The sequence below is a fragment of the Lolium rigidum genome, chromosome 7 (assembly GCF_022539505.1).
Source record: "Lolium rigidum isolate FL_2022 chromosome 7, APGP_CSIRO_Lrig_0.1, whole genome shotgun sequence".
In the NCBI taxonomy this organism is placed as follows: Eukaryota; Viridiplantae; Streptophyta; class Magnoliopsida; order Poales; family Poaceae; genus Lolium; species Lolium rigidum.
In genome coordinates this window covers 39,850,769-39,866,768 of record NC_061514.1, presented here as the reverse complement: position 1 = coordinate 39,866,768, position 16,000 = coordinate 39,850,769, and the positions used below count along the sequence as shown (strand labels likewise).

Genomic DNA, 16,000 nt, shown 5'->3' with positions numbered 1-16,000 from the left:
TAAATTGTTATATGGTTGGAATTGGAAAATGCTACATGTAGTAATTGGTAAAATGTCTTGGATAATGTGATACTTGGCAATCGTTGTGCTCATGTTTAAGCTCTTGCATCATATACTTTGCACCTATTAATGAAGAAATACATAGAGCGTGCTAAAATTTGGTTTGCATAATTGGTCTCTCTAAGGTCTAGATAATTTCTAGTATTGGGTTGAACAACAAGGAAGACGGTGTAGAGTCTTATAATGTTTACAATGTGTCTTTTATGTGAGTTTTGCTGCACTTGTTCATCCTTGAGTTTGCTTCAAATAAACCTTGCTAGCCTAAACCTTGTATCGAGAGGGAATACTTCTCATGCATCCAAAATCCTTGAGCCAACTACTATGCCATTTGTGTCCACCATACCTACCTACTACATGGTATTTCTCCGCCATTCCAAAGTAAATTGCTTGAGTGCTACCTTTAAAATTCCATCATTTACCTTTGTAATATATAGCTCATGGGACAAAATAGCCTTAAAAACTATCGTAGTATTGAATATGTACTTATGCACTTTATATTTTATTAAGTTGCTTGTTGTGCGATAACCATGCTTACGAGGAACGCCATCAACTATTGTTGAATATCATGTGAGTTGCTATGCATGTCCGTCTTGTACTGAAGGTCTATCATTTTAGTGGTTGGAGCATGCAAAATTGTTAGAGAAGAACATTGGGCCGCTAACTAAAGCCATGAACCATGGTTGAAGTTTCAGTTTTGGACATATATCCTCAATCTCATATGAGAATAATAACTTTGTTACATGCTTATGCATTTAAGAGGAGTCCATTATCTGTTGTCCATGTTGTCCCAGTATGGATGTCTAAGTTGAGAATAATCAAAAGCGAGAAATCCAAAATGCGAGCTTTCTCCTTAGACCTTTGTACAGGCGGCATGGAGGTACCCCTTTGTGACACTTGGTTGAAACATGGCATGCGAAGATCCGGTAGTCCAAGTTAAGTAGGACGAGGTGCGGGCACTATTAGTATACTATGCATGAGGCTTGCAACTTGTAAGATATAATTTACATAACTCATATGCTTTATTACTACCGTTGACAAAATTGTTTCATGTTTTCAAAATAAAAGCTCTAGCACAAATATAGCAATCGATGCTTTCCTCTTTGAAGGACCAATCTTTTACTTTTATTGTTGAGTCAGTTTACCTATCTCCCTCCACCTTAAGAAGCAAACACTTGTGTGAACTGTGCATTGATTCCTACATACTTGCATATTGCACTTGTTATATTACTTTATGTTGACAATTATCCATGAGATATACATGTTACAAATTGAAAGCAACCGCTGAAACTTAATCTTCCATTATGTTGCTTCAATGCCTTTACTTTGAATTATTGCTTTATGAGTTAACTCTTATGCAAGACTTATTGATGCTTGTCTTGAAGTACTATTCATGAAAAGTCTTTGCTTTATGATTCAGTTGTTTACTCATGTCATTACCATTGTTTTGATCGCTGCATTCATTACATATGTTTACAATATGATCAAGGTTATGATGGCATGTCACTTAAGAAATTATCTTTGTTATCGTTTTACTCGCTCGGGACGAGCGAGAACTAAGCTTGGGGATGCGATACGTCTCCAACGTATCGATAATTTCTTATGTTCCATGCTACTTTATTGATGATACCTACATGTTTTATGCACATTATATGTCATATTTATGCATTTTACGGAACTAACCTATTAACAAGATGCCGAAGTGCCGGTTCACATTTTACTGCTGTTTTTGGTTTCGAAATCCTAGTAACGAAATATTCTCGGAATTGGACGAAATCAACGCCCAGGTTCCTATTTTGCCCGGAAGCATCCAGAACACCCGAGAGCCGCCAGAGGGGGGCCCTGTGGGCCCCAGATGACATGGTGGCGCGGCCCAGGCCCTGGCCGCGCCACCCTATGGTCTCGTCGCCTCGTTGACCCTCCTGCGCCGCCTCTTCGCCTATTTAAAGCCCCTGCATCGAAAACCCTTACGGAGAAAGCCACGATACGCGAAACCTTCCAGAGCCGCCGCCATCGCGAAGCCAAGATCTGGGGGACAGGAGTCTCTGTTCCGGCACCCTGCCGGAGCGGGGAAGTGCCCCCGGAAGGCTTCTCCATCGACACCGCTGCCATCTCCACCGCCATCTTCATCACCGCTGCTCGCTCCCATGAAGAGGGAGTAGTTCTCCATCGAGGCTCGGGGCTGTACCGGTAGCTATGTGGTTCATCTCTCTCCTATGTAGTTCAATACAATAATCTCATGAGCTGCCTTACATGATTGAGATTCATATGATGATGCTTGTAATCTAGATGTCATTATGCTAGTCAAGTGGGTTTTACTTATGTGATCTCCGGAGACTCCTTGTCCCACGTGTGTAAAGGTGACGAGTGTGTGCACCGTGTGGGTCTCTTAGGCTATATTTCACGAAGTACTTATTCACTGTTGAAGAGCGTAGTGAAGTGCTTATTTATATCTCTTTATGATTGCAATGTGCATCGTATCACAATTTATCTATGTGCTACTCTAGTGATGTGTTATTAAAGTAGTTTTATTCCTCCTGCATGTGTGCAAAGGTGACAGTGCGTGCACCGTGTTAGTACTTGGTTTATGCTATGATCATGATCTCTTGTAGATTGCGAAGTTAACTATTGCTATGATAATATTGATGTGATCTATTCCTCCTACATATGCATGAAGGTGACGAGTGTGCATGCTATGCTAGTACTTGGTTTAGTCGTTTTGATCTATCTTACACTTAAGGTTACTTAAACATGAGCATTATTGTGGAGCTTGTTAACTCCGGCATTGAGGGTTCGTGTAATCCTACGCAATGTGTTCATCATCCAACAAAAGTGTAGAGTATGCATTTATCTATTACTGTTATGTGATCAATGTTGAGAGTGTCCACTAGTGAAAGTGTAATCCCTAGGCCTTGTTCCTAAATACTGCTGAGTTACTACTGCTTGTTTCTTGTTTTACTTGTGTTACTACTGCTCGCAATACTACCACCATCAACTACACGCCAGACAAGCTATTTTCACGGCACCGTTGCTACTTGCTCATATATATTTATACCACCTGTATTTCACTATCTCTTCGCCGAACTAGTGCACCTATTAGGTGTGTTGGGGACACAAGAGACTTCTTGCTTTGTGGTTGCGGGGTTGCATGAGAGGGATATCTTTGACCTCTTCCTCCCTGAGTTCGATAAACCTTGGGTGATCCACTTAAGGGAAAACTTGCTGCTGTTCTACAAACCTCTGCACTTGGAGGCCCAACACTGTCTACAGGAAAGGAGGGGGAACGTAGACATCAGTTTCCCCTATCAAACAATCAAGATTTAACCCGAATTGCTACAGCGATGACGAGGTGCAGCGGTGGTGATGGCGGTGTAGATGGTGGAGACGATGATGATGATGATGGAGATGATGTCCCACTCGATGACGATGGCGATGGCGTCGATTTCCCCCTCCGGGAGGGAATTTCCCCAGCGGATTCCTGCCCGCCGGAGAGCTCTTTTCTCTCTAGTGTTCTCCGCCCCGCAGAGGCGGCTGTAACCCTCCGTGAGGTCCTCTATCTGGCTTAGGTTTTCGGGACGAAGGAGTACGCGAAGAAAAGGAGGCGAAAGGGGCTGTGGGGCCCCCAGAGCATAGGGTGGCGCGGCCAGGCCATGGGCCGCGCCGCCCTATGGTCTGGGCCCACAGTGGCCCCTCTCTTCTTCCCCTTCTGGCTCCTTCCGTCATCTGGAAAAATAGGAATTTTCGTGAAATTCCCTTCCACGATTGATCTTCCGAAATATTGCGTTCGACGGCGCTTTTTCCGGCAGAATCCCGGCTCCGGTGCTTGATCCTCCAATAATGATGAAACATGCAAAATAGATGAAATAACATAAGTATTGTGTCCCAATATGAAATATATCAATGAATAACAGCAAATTATGATATAAAATAGTGATGCAAATTGGACGTATCAATGGCATCGAGCTGAGAAATCTCGGCGCCATCGTACAGAGGCGTCTTAGCAGCGGCTATCATATCATAGAAGGCCTTCGCGGCTGGCTCTGGTTCCTCCGGTTCTGGAGGTTCCTCCGGTTCTGGCGGTTCCTCCCGTGAAGGTGGCGACTCTGGCATGTGGGCATCGATAAGATCATCTAGAAAGTCTCTAACCCCATCGTACTCATTGCCATTGAGCCGCTGCCGCATCACCTCACCTCTGTCACGTTCGTGCTCATCAAAGTCGATCTGCGTGACGTAACGAGGCATATACCCATATTGCGAAGGTGTTTAAACATGTCATCCTTTCCACGACGGTGATGCTTCAAGCAACGATTGCACGGGCAAAGTGGCTGAACCTTCGTTTTGTACCACGCGCCAACTCCTTCACTAAATGCCAAGTCTTCCTTATCCACTCATCTGTTTTATTAGTCGCACTAACACGGCCGGTGTACATCCATCCATTATCAGCCATCCTCTGCTCTATTGGAAGCCAAACGACAAGCATAGCATTTATATCAAATAGGAAAATGCATCATATTTTATTTTTTTTAACGAGGCAAAACGAATGCATCAACCTACATCTCTACTAGGTGGGCTCCTAGCAGCCGCCGGATCCGTAGATTGAGTACGTTCTCCATGCTCTACCCGGTCCGAGTCAAAATTTCGGCGAGCACCTCCCGCTGCTCTCCCGATACACGTCTCGCCAAAAAGACAAGAGGATGTGCATCCGGAGAACAACGGTGAGCGCTGCCGAAATCCTGACTCGGACCGGAGCAGAGCATGGAGAACGTACCCAACTACGGATCCGCCGACTGTCCCGTAAATGCCGCAAGCGTTACGGTTGAAAATATGCCGACCACTAATGCATATTTATCCGCGTAACGCTTGAGGACGGGAAGTGACACCTAGGTTACGCAACTTGACTTGGAAAATGAATCTAGTGACATAAATAAAATGCGGAGAAGAAGTTGGAAATTTTGCTCACCCTCGGCTGTAGAGGAAGTAGTCGAACAACCGAGTGTCGATGTCGGTGACCGTCGAGAAGCGCGTCAAGATCCGGGATCGTCACGCCGGGGTGCTCACGACGAGGCGGTCACGGCATGGCCTATTACAAATCCATATTATTAGAAGAAATTCACATTTGCATTTCTATTTCCATTATTAAACATATATAGCATTTCAATTTCAACTACACATTTCTATTTCTTTCCAAATGTCCTAATTAGTGCGCACATCAACATCCAGCTACATAGCCACTGTTTCATTATGATGACCGATTTTGTACTGTTCACTGCCAAGCGGGACGACCAACACAACCTACCTAAATTAAACCACCTGCACATCCATACAACAGCAATATAGGATCAAGTAACCAAGTAACCAATTAGCATTGGAGCAACATCACCATCTGAATTAATGAAAGGCAGTAACTAGGCCACTGGCGGAGCTATGTAGGGGCCGAACCGGGCCGTGGCCCGCCCAGGTTTTGGGCCGAAAAAAATCAGGTAGTATGCATAACATGTCCAGCCCAACTGCAGCCCACCAAATGACCAGAACGGCAGAACCTCCACCTCTCTGCCTCGTTGACTCACGAAACCCAATCTCGCTCGACCAATAACAGCACCAATAGAAGCATGGCTGAGCTAGGTTTGTGAATTGAGAAGGGAAACCAGGGGAAGTAGGCGGAGGCGGAGCAGGGCGGCACAACAGTAGCAACGGCGCCGCCCCTAGCAGCGCCGGACCGCCGCCCATCACTGCAGCATGCAGTCACGCACGCGCAAGGCACTGCTTCGAGGCAGTGCTGGCCGGAGGTCCAACGGCCGACGCCGCGACCAGCTGCTGAATCAAGCCAATGATCTTCCCCAATTTGTCTGTACTGGTACTTTTTTTTTCCTAAATCCCTGGTTAGCAATAACTCGACTGTTCTCTGCATTTTCTAGTATGAAAATCATTAAAATGAGGTTACACAATAAGATGGAGGATGATTATCTTGCCAATAATCTATTAGTCAACATAGAGGGTGATATTTTGGAGACATACAACTATGCAGATGTCATTGCAGATTTTAGTGGCAAAAAAGATCGGAAAGTTGACTTGTAGTATCAAGTATGTATGCCTGGCCTGAACATCTCTAGTCTAGCTCCTTAGGTAGCATCTTTTGGTATAGCTTCTTTTTCTTGTAGTAATATTATATATGTATAATTCGTTGATATGTAACCAATCTAAGCATTGATGTTTAGTAAAGTGGTATGTTTGAGAATAAATTTCCGTGTCACAGTGAGGAAGAGAAGGGAAAGAGAGTAGCTCACAGTGAGGAGGTTGCGTCCGCAGCACCGTCTCGCCGGCTTCGAGGAGGAGGCCGGGGCGAGGAGGAGGAGGCCGGGGCGAGGAGGAGCGGGGGCGTCGAGGAGGAGGCCGGGGCAAGGAGGAGGAGGCCGGGGCGAGGAGGAGCGGGGGCGGCGGCGGGTCAGGCGACCTGCGGTGGGGAGGGCGAGGCCGGCCGTGGAGGTGGCGGGCGAGAGGAGGAGCGGGGCCGGCGGCGCGGGGCTCAGTTGAGTAGGCGGCGGCGGCGGGTAGGAGGCTGCGGCGGCGGCGGGTAGGAGGCGGCGGCGGGACGATTTGGAAAGAAAAACGCGAGCACGGGCGGGGGCGGGGACTTGGCCGAAAACGCGTGCCGACCAGGTGTTTTTCGGGCACAGCTCGTGCCCTACGCCGAGGGCCACCGTCGGCTTAGCCGTTGAGGTGGACCCTGGGCTTCCCGCTAGGGTTTGGATACGCCGAGGGCCCCCCTCGGCACATGTATTTTTTTTAAATTTTTTATTCTTGGATACGCCGAGGGCCCCCCTCGGCACATGTATTTTTTAAAATTTTTTATTCTTGAAGGGTTACCTCGACCAGGTGTTGGGGCGGGCATGCTATTCTGAGTTAGTACGAATGTGGCCGATTGAAGTGATTAGTTTAGTGAAATGCGAATCTTGCCGGACTAATTAAACTACATTTGAGGTTCCAATCAGACGATACACCTGGCCGCTCGACCATGCTTTGGTTAACCAGACGTAAGAAACACAATGTGAACCCAAATGTAACGAACATCACGTAGTACGTCTAGGTGGTACACCCATGACGGAGCGCTCCGTCGTACGGCACGCGGTGGTTTTGAACAGTGGAGACAGTGCAAGTGAAAAAAGGTAGAGTGACTGACGTTGGGGCAGTGGTGGGTTGGACCCCGACCAGGGACCGACCGGCGTCGCAGTCCCCGTCCCCGGCTTGGCCGGGACAAAAAGCAGGTGCACCAAACCACCACCCTTCTCGCTCGCTGCCTGTCGCTGCCGCCTTAAATGCGCCGGCACCGCACCGCACCTCGCCGGCCGCGAGGCCGCCGTACCGTGCCGCCACGCCACAGCGATCCAAATCGGCATGCATGTGCACGCACAGCACAGGGCCAGTGCGCGCGCGGGCACATGACCAAGGGCATGCATGCCCGGAGCGGCGCGATCGAACGGACGCGCCGGCAGCTGGTTCACACACACCTCGCCGCCCGCGCGCGCCACCGTCACGCCGGTTTCAGACGCCGCCCGCCACGCAAATACCGCAGCTTGCATCTAGCTGTACGTACGTACGGGTTTGTTTGCTAGGACACGGACACAGTGTTAGAACTCCGGACGAGATAGCCCTGTTCGTGAAGGGTTTTCCAAGATAATTGCCGTATCCCAGTTCCGTCTTTTGCAGTGGTTACTAGGACACATAAAATGACGCCACGCGGCTCCGCTCGATTTTTGGCTCCGTTTGCTTTGCCAACTGCGCAAAACGGGGCCGCCGGGACATGCGGTATGGCCGTACCGGGCGCGCGCGTGCACCCGTCCGCCAACGCGCGAAACGGAAAACATTTAGCACATAAAATGACGCGTCCTAGACCTAAAAACATTTTTCCCTCCATTTATTGAGCGAAGGAAAGTGTCGCCCCGGTTCAAATCCGGACGGTTTCCGGCGGATTCGGCGGGGCACCGCGGGAGCGGGTGGGATTCCCGGATGGCTTCCGCGCGCATATGGCATGTGATAGGTGGTGCGTAGGAGGTATCCTACCGCCGCGCGGAGGTCCCGCGCGATACTGAAATGCGCACCATGTAGGCTGCTTCAAAAAAAAAGCCCTTCCGGCACCCCGAAAATGGAAAAACCGTCGCCCGTGGTTCGGATTGGAAATCCGCGACCGGGGCCTTGCTTCCCATCCTAAGGCCCACGCACGTGCCAAATATGGCCTCGTTCCGACAAACTATGTGCTGAAACGGGCCGTTTCCTACTCATTTCCCCTAAAAGCCATAGAACTCCGGACGAGATAGCCCTGTTCGTGAAGGGTTCTCCAAGATAATTGACGTATCCCAGTTCCGTCTTTTGCAGTGGTTACCAGGACACATAAAATGACGCCACGCGGCTCAGCTCGATTTTTTGGCTCCGTTTGCTTTGCCAACTGCGCAAAACGGGGCCGCGGGACATGCGGTATGGCCGTACCGGGCGCGCGCGTGCACCCGTCCGCCAACGCGCGAAACGGAAAACATTTAGCACATAAAATGACGCGTCCTAGACCTAAAAACATTTTTCCCTCCATTTATTGAGCGAAGGAAAGTGTCGCCCCAGTTCAAATCCGGACAGTTTCCAGCGGATTCGGCGGGGCACCGCAGGAAGCGGGTGGGATTCCCAGATGGCTTCCGCGCGCATATGGCATGTGATAGGTGGTGCGTAGGAGGTATCCTACCGCCGCGCGGAGGTCCCGCGCGATACTGAAATGCGCACCATGTAGTCTGCTTCACAAAAAAAAGCCCTTCAGGCACCCCGAAAATGGAAAAACCGTCGCCCGTGGTTCGGATTGGAAATCCGCGACCGGGGCCTTGCTTCCCATCCTAAGGCCCACGCACGTGCCAAATATGGCCTCGTTCCGACAAACTATGTGGTGAAACGGGCCGTTTCCTACTCATTTCCCCTAAAAGCCATAGAACTCCGGACGAGATAGCCCTGTTCGTGAAGGGTTTTCCAAGATAATTGCCGTATCCCAGTTCCGTCTTTTGCAGTGGTTACTAGGACACATAAAATGACGCCACGCGGCTCCGCTCGATTTTTTGGCTCCGTTTGCTTTGCCAAGCTGCGCAAAACGGGGCCGCCGGGACATGCGGTATGGCCGTACCGGGCGCGCGCGTGCACCCGTCCGCCAACGCGCGAAACGGAAAACATTTAGCACATAAAATGACGCGTCCTAGACCTAAAAACATTTTTCCCTCCATTTATTGAGCGAAGGAAAGTGTCGCCCCGGTTCAAATCCGGTCGGTTTCCGGCGGATTCGGCGGGGCACCGCAGAAGCGGGTGGGATTCCCGGATGGCTTCCGCGCGCATATGGCATGTGATAGGTGGTGCGTAGGAGGTATCCTACCGCTGCGCGGAGGTCCCGCGCGATACCGAAATGCGCACCATGTAGCTGCTTCACAAAAAAAGCCCTTCCGGCACCCGAAAATGGAAAAACCCTCGCCCGTGGTTCGGATTGGAAATCCGCGACCGGGGCCTTGCTTCCCATCCTAAGGCCCACGCACGTGCCAAATATGGCCTCGTTCCGACAAACTATGTGGTGAAACGGGCCGTTTCCTACTCATTTCCCCTAAAAGCCATAGAACTCCGGACGAGATAGCCCTGTTCGTGAAGGGTTTTCCAAGATAATTGCCGTATCCCAGTTCCGTCTTTTGCGGTGGTTACTAGGACACATAAAATGACGCCACGCGGCTCCGCTCGATTTTTGGCTCCGTTTGCTTTGCCAACTGCGCAAAACGGGGCCGCCGGGACATGCGGTATGGCCGTACGGGCGCGCGCGTGCACCCGTCCGCCAACGCGCGAAACGGAAAACATTTAGCACATAAAATGACGCGTCCTAGACCTAAAAACATTTTTCCCTCCATTTATTGAGCGAAGGAAAGTGTCGCCCCAGTTCAAATCCGGTCAGTTTCCATTTGAGCCGTGGCGGGAGTTTCCACATACAGATCCTGGATTTTACCAAGTGTTAGCCCATGTATGCGGAAATCGTCAACAACGGGTACATCCAAGGTTAGCCAAACCTTACATCACACTTGTACATATATGTTAGGGGCAGATGCAAGTTTTCCAGCGATTCTGACGATCCGATGGTCTGTATCTTGAAAAACCCTAGGGCGGGGACCCCGCAGATCTACCCCTATAGCTTTCTCCGTGTGAGGGTTTACCAATGGACTTTCTTACTTGCTTTGGTTTGTTTAGGACATATGTACATGGAAACCATAGGTTGGGCATACTTTACCATAAAATAGGCTCTGTTTGAGCCGTGACGGGAGTTTCCACATACAGATCTTGCATTTCACCAAGTGCTAGCCCATGTATGCGGAAATCGTCAACGCCTGGTACATGCAAGGTTAGACAAACCTTACATCACACTTGTACACATATGTTAGGGACAAATGCAAGTTTTCAAGCGATTCCGACGCTCCGGTGATCTGTATCTTGGGAAACCCTAGGGCGGGGACCCTGCAGATCTACCCCTATAGCTTTCTCCGTGCGAGGGTTTACCAATGTTTGTTTTTATTTGCTTTGCTTTGTTTAGGACATATGCACATGGAAACCATATGTTTGGAATGAAATAGGCCCCGGATGAGCCGTAGCAGGAGTTTCCACATACAAATCCTGGATTTTACCAAGTGTGGGCCCATGTATGCGGAAATCGTCAACGCCGGGTACATGCAAGGTTAGACAAACCTTACATCACACTTGTACACATATGTTAGGGACAAATGCAAGTTTTCAAGCGATTCCGACGCTCCGGTGATTCGTATCTTGGGAAACCCTAGGGCGGGGACCCTGCGGATCTACCCCTATAGCTTTCTCCGTGCGAGGGTTTACCAATGGATTTTTTTATTTGCTTTGCTTTGTTTAGGACATATGCACATGGAAACCATAGGTTTGGAATGAAATAGGCCCCGGATGAGCCGTAGCAGGAGTTTCCACATACAAATCCTGGATTTTACCAAGTGTGGGCCCATGTATGCGGAAATCGTCAACGCCGGGTACATGCAAGGTTAGACAAACCTTACATCACACTTGTACACATATGTTAGGGACAAATGCAAGTTTTTAAGCGATTCCGACGCTCCGGTGATCCGTATCTTGGGAAACCCTAGGCCGGGGACCTTGCGGATCTACCCCTATAGCTTTTTTCGTGCGAGGGTTCACCAATGGATTTTTTTAATTTCTTTGCTTTGTTTAGGACATATGCACATGGAAACCATAGGTTTGGAATGAAATAGGCCCCGGATGAGCCGTAGCAGGAGTTTCCAGCGATTCGGACGCTCCGGTGGTTTGTATCTAGGGAAACCCTAGGGGGCGGGGACCCCGCAAATCTACCCCTAGGGTTAGGGTTAGGGTTAGAGTTAGGGTTAGCAATGGACTTTTTTTCTTTGTTTTAGGACATATGTACATCGATAGCGAGATGTTGGGCCTCATCGGATCCCGTCGACCCGTCTACGAAGAGCGTCACTCGTGGGATCTACATAAGCCATCTACCATTTTTTTTTTAAAAGTAACTATTTTTACATAATTCATACTAGTACATAAATAAAACAAACATAATATAAAGTTAATGACCGAGAAGAAAAAAAGAAAAAAAAGTGTATGCCGAGGGTGGCCGTCGGCATAGGTGGGTGATGCCCTATGCCGAGGGTGGCCCTCGGCGCCTCGGCTGACGCCGTGACCGGGCCGTCACGGCCGGAGCGGGACCGGAGCACATGCTAGTGCTACGCCGACGGCCTTCGGTACGCCGAGGGTGGCCGTCGGCGTATCCGTCTCTACGCCGAGGGTATGTCTACGCCGAGGGTCTAGATGGGCCGCTGCCATGGACCGGACGTACGCCGACGGCCCCGACATTTGGCCGTCGGCGTACGCCACGGCCGTCGGCGCAGCGAGCCATTCCTGTAGTGACAGCCAATTCAATGTATATAAGTCGGTTTGCTAATTCTCAGCTGGGAATTGATTAGCTTAATTCTCAGTCGATTTCTAAACTATTAGTTTGTGACTTGCAAGTGAGATATCTTATATGGTGTTGCAACTGAAATATCCATGTCCGTTTAATTGTTTTTTTTAGGGGAACGAGATTGTATTAATTAAATGTGAGTGACATTACAATCGCGAATAATTCGGTCCAAAATAACTTCCGGAGCCGGACCTAACCAAACTTGAGTTCTATTCTCTACCATCCCAACTCTAGCTAACTGATGACTTGCGTTATTTTCTTTTCTATGAATCTTGCTAATGGAAATAACACGCTCTAACGCCAAGAGTAGACGAAGATCTCTAACTAAATGACCCACACAAGAACCATCTCTATCCTTGCATGTCGCCATCTGTACCAGCTCCAAACTATCTGTCTTCACTAGGATTGTTTTGTGATTCATACTAGTCATAAGTTACAACACGGAGATCACCTCAGAATTAGAGTCAACTGAGAATTTGTCACTCTCCAAATTGCTAATTCATAGCTAGCTGACGATTAGCTTAGTGGCCAATAAAAGCATACATCGTGTCAGATTTGCTTTGCGTGCGCTATGAGTTTTAGCCAATTTGAGTTGGGTGTGCCATTGAAATCTACAAAATTGTGCTACTACTAAACTGTGGTGATACCGTTTTCTGTACAGGGGATTGCCACGGCACGAACGGAGAGAAGGACATGTGCGTAGTCGGAGCCATCAACAACTACACCGCCGCGTTGCAAGACTCCTCGTGTCCATGTAAGCTCACCCATTCACCATTCACTAGTTGTCTTTCTCCGTACCTGCAAGAGAACCCCGTGCATCTTTGATATCAATCAGATAACCGGACGGAGAGCCTGATGTTCCTGGCGCACTTCGTGGGCGACGTCCACCAGCCCATGCACTGCGGCCGCATCGCCGACCTCGGCGGCAATACCGTCGTCGTCAGCTGGTATACGAACAAGACCAACCTCCACAAGGTTCCTAGCACTTACAATTCATCGTAGCAGAATCAATGGCTTGGATCCATTCATCTTAGTTCATGCCCCCCTTGCTAACATGGATGGATCATGGATGGGTTTCAGGTGTGGGATGAGAAGGTCATCGGAACGGCCATGAACAGGTTCTACAAGGATGACCTGAGCACCATGATCGGCGCCATCAAGCGCAACCTTACTGTAAGTACTTCTGCATGCCCCCAACTGCATGCATATCAGTTTAGGCGTCAGGTCTAGCCTTAGATCTTTTTACTGAGTTGTTTTTCTCGTGCAGGACTGCAGGTGGTTGAAAAGAACAAGTGGGAGGCGTGCCCAAGTCGAGCAACCAGTTCCAGTTGTGCTGACAAGTAAGTTTATCACGATACAATGCAAACTGCAGTTGAAACTGAATCTTGAAAGACTGACGGCTGGGAGTGAATGCAGGTTCGCCGAGGAGAGCGCGGAGCTGTCGTGCCCGGCGTACGTGGGTACTGAGCAAGGCTCCAACTTGGAAGGTAAGCACCTTGGTGCCGAGAGATGACCAATTTATGGTTCTGCCCTTCGGGAAAAGTGTGACGACATCCGTTTCAAAATGGAACTGCAGATGAGTATTTCTTCAAGGCGCTGCCGGTTGTTCAGAAGAGGATTGCGCAGGGAGGTGTGAGGCTGGCGGCCATCCTCAACCGGATCTTCAGCGGGAACAATAGCAGCGCGCTGCAGAGCATTTGAAGTGTTTTTTTTTTTTTTGCGAAACACAGTACAATTAAAGACGCTCATATATACGCGCAGATACTCACCCCTATGAACGCACACACTCACACCCTACTCATATGAGCACCTCCAAGAGACTGCGTTGAGAACTGATCCGGCAGGTCTTGAGATTGACGAAGTCACCACATACGCCTCGCTGTCGACGGGAACGTCGCCTCCCGCTGAAGAATATTCTGTCTTTGTTATCACCAGAATTTGGCCAAGTCAGAGGTGGGCCGCGATCAAGATGGACGTGAAGATTATACATGGAAGGAAATACGTGAATCGGCCTTGTTTACCAAGTTGGGCTAAACCGCCCATGTATCTGTAACATATTAGATCGCGTCTTAGTTTAGAAGTTAGAGTTTTACCCGTGCACGGTTTAGCGCACGACCGCATTAGAAAGTCCCTGGACTATAAATATGTATCTAGGGTTTATGGAATAAACAACAACCAACGTTCAACACAAACCAATCTCGGCGCATCGCCAACTCCTTCGTCTCGAGGGTTCCTCCGGTAAGCATCATGCTGCCTAGATCGCATCTCGCGATCTAGGCAGCACTAAGCTGCCTAGTTGTTCATGCGTTGCTCGTATCGAAGCGTTTTTGATGGCGAGCAACGTAGTTATCATAGACGCGTTAGGGTTAGCATCGTTCTTAGCATCATATGCTCGCGTAGTGCAACCCTTGCGCGTCTAGCCGTCCTTGTGCCTCATCATGGGTGCAGGGCGGCACCCCGCTTGGTCCGTGTTTAGTAGATCTGATCCGTTATGGTCGATCCTTGATTCATCAAGGATTAGTTTAATATCCGCAATAGTTAGGCCTTACAAAGGGTTGGAGGATCCAGCGGCATGCGAGGGTGTAGTTTGCTGCCCCTAGACGGGACGTTCCGAGGATCAACCTAGTGTTGGTTTTTAGGCCTTGTCTAGGGCTGGCTTACGTTTACCGTGCGTGAGCGCGAGGCCCAATCGTGAGTAGGATGATCCGATTATGCGGTGAAAACCCTAGATCGTCGTGGATCTCATACGCTTTATGTTGATCAAGCGGGACCACCATATATTCGGCCACCTTGGACGAATCATGGGTGAATCGGCTCCACGAGCCGATTTACTGAGACAACTCGAGAGCCGATCGAGGCTCGTATTTAACGTGTACGTGTGTGCCCTGCAGGAAACTAAGCGAGGCATCATCCACACCTTCCCGACCAGGTATAGGTCGGGTGGCACGCCCTTGCGACCCGAGCATCGGCGCGCGACCGGGAGGCTTTGCGGGCCGTCGCTCTGAGGGACTGGGGCCAGCCGCAGCCCTAGTCATTCCCGGCTCTACCGTGTTGGCCAGTCGCTGCCCGCCGGTGGGTTTCTGACGCCAACACATTCTGGCACGCTCGGTGGGACGCGCTACGTCACAGATGGCAAGCGCTACGTCACAGAGGGGGAAGTGAAGAACATAAGATACCAACGACCCCTCTCTGATCACCTCCTCAACAAGTATGTTAGTCGATATGACCAACGCCGGCGATACAACAACAATGATGAAAGAGGTCGTCCGACCGGAAACGACGAAAGACATCACCGGTATAATCATGACGAGGAGCGACAGGAGCGCCATGGCAGGGAGCGGGACGATACGGACGAGGCATTGGCATTGCCCCTTCTTCGATACACTGCTGGGATTCAGGAATGAGCCGATTACCAACAATCGGCAACTGCCCAGAATGCAACCGGAAGAAGAAGGAGACAGCCAACGTATCTGTGTTCGAGCGCTTAGGGCCTCTCCCACCACAAAACAGACGGGCTGAGACCCCTCCGTTGGAAGATCTCGATGATTCAGAAGACGAAGGGGAATACGAAGAAGACAGGTGCCACCGTCCAAGGTGGTGCCCTGACGGTCTCAGCCATACACAAAAACGCAGGGTTCAGCGATTGCGCGGTCTGGAGGAAGCTGAAAGGATGTACTTGCATACGCTGAGGAAAGCGCGGCCTGATCGGGCTGCGAAAGTCCAGAGGACCCTGGATGAGGAGGGGCTACCGCAAAGAAAAGAGTGGCGCCCCAAGCAAAAGAGAGCCGATGATGACACATCGGCTGGCACAAACATGGTGTTCATTCGTCCGGCGGGGTGTGGTGCTCCACGATTACACAGCGCACCCGACATGGATAACAGCAAGCACACCAACATGCTAAAGTCAGAGATTGGGCTGGTTTTATCCGCCAACAT

General features: G+C 49.7%; 1 protein-coding gene across 1 annotated transcript in view; it reads left to right on the top strand.

Moving 5' to 3' along the window:
* Positions 1–13,765, top strand: part of LOC124678439 (endonuclease 4-like) — a 30,836-nt gene extending 17,071 nt beyond the window's left edge. Inside the window, exons 3-8 of the mRNA XM_047214330.1 lie at positions 12,726–12,818; positions 12,900–13,039; positions 13,145–13,237; positions 13,340–13,404; positions 13,481–13,551; positions 13,641–13,765. Coding sequence (XP_047070286.1) covers positions 12,726–12,818; positions 12,900–13,039; positions 13,145–13,237; positions 13,340–13,404; positions 13,481–13,551; positions 13,641–13,765 — 587 coding nt within the window. The remainder of the gene's footprint in view (positions 1–12,725; positions 12,819–12,899; positions 13,040–13,144; positions 13,238–13,339; positions 13,405–13,480; positions 13,552–13,640) is intronic.
* Positions 13,766–16,000: the final 2,235 nt, after the last annotated feature.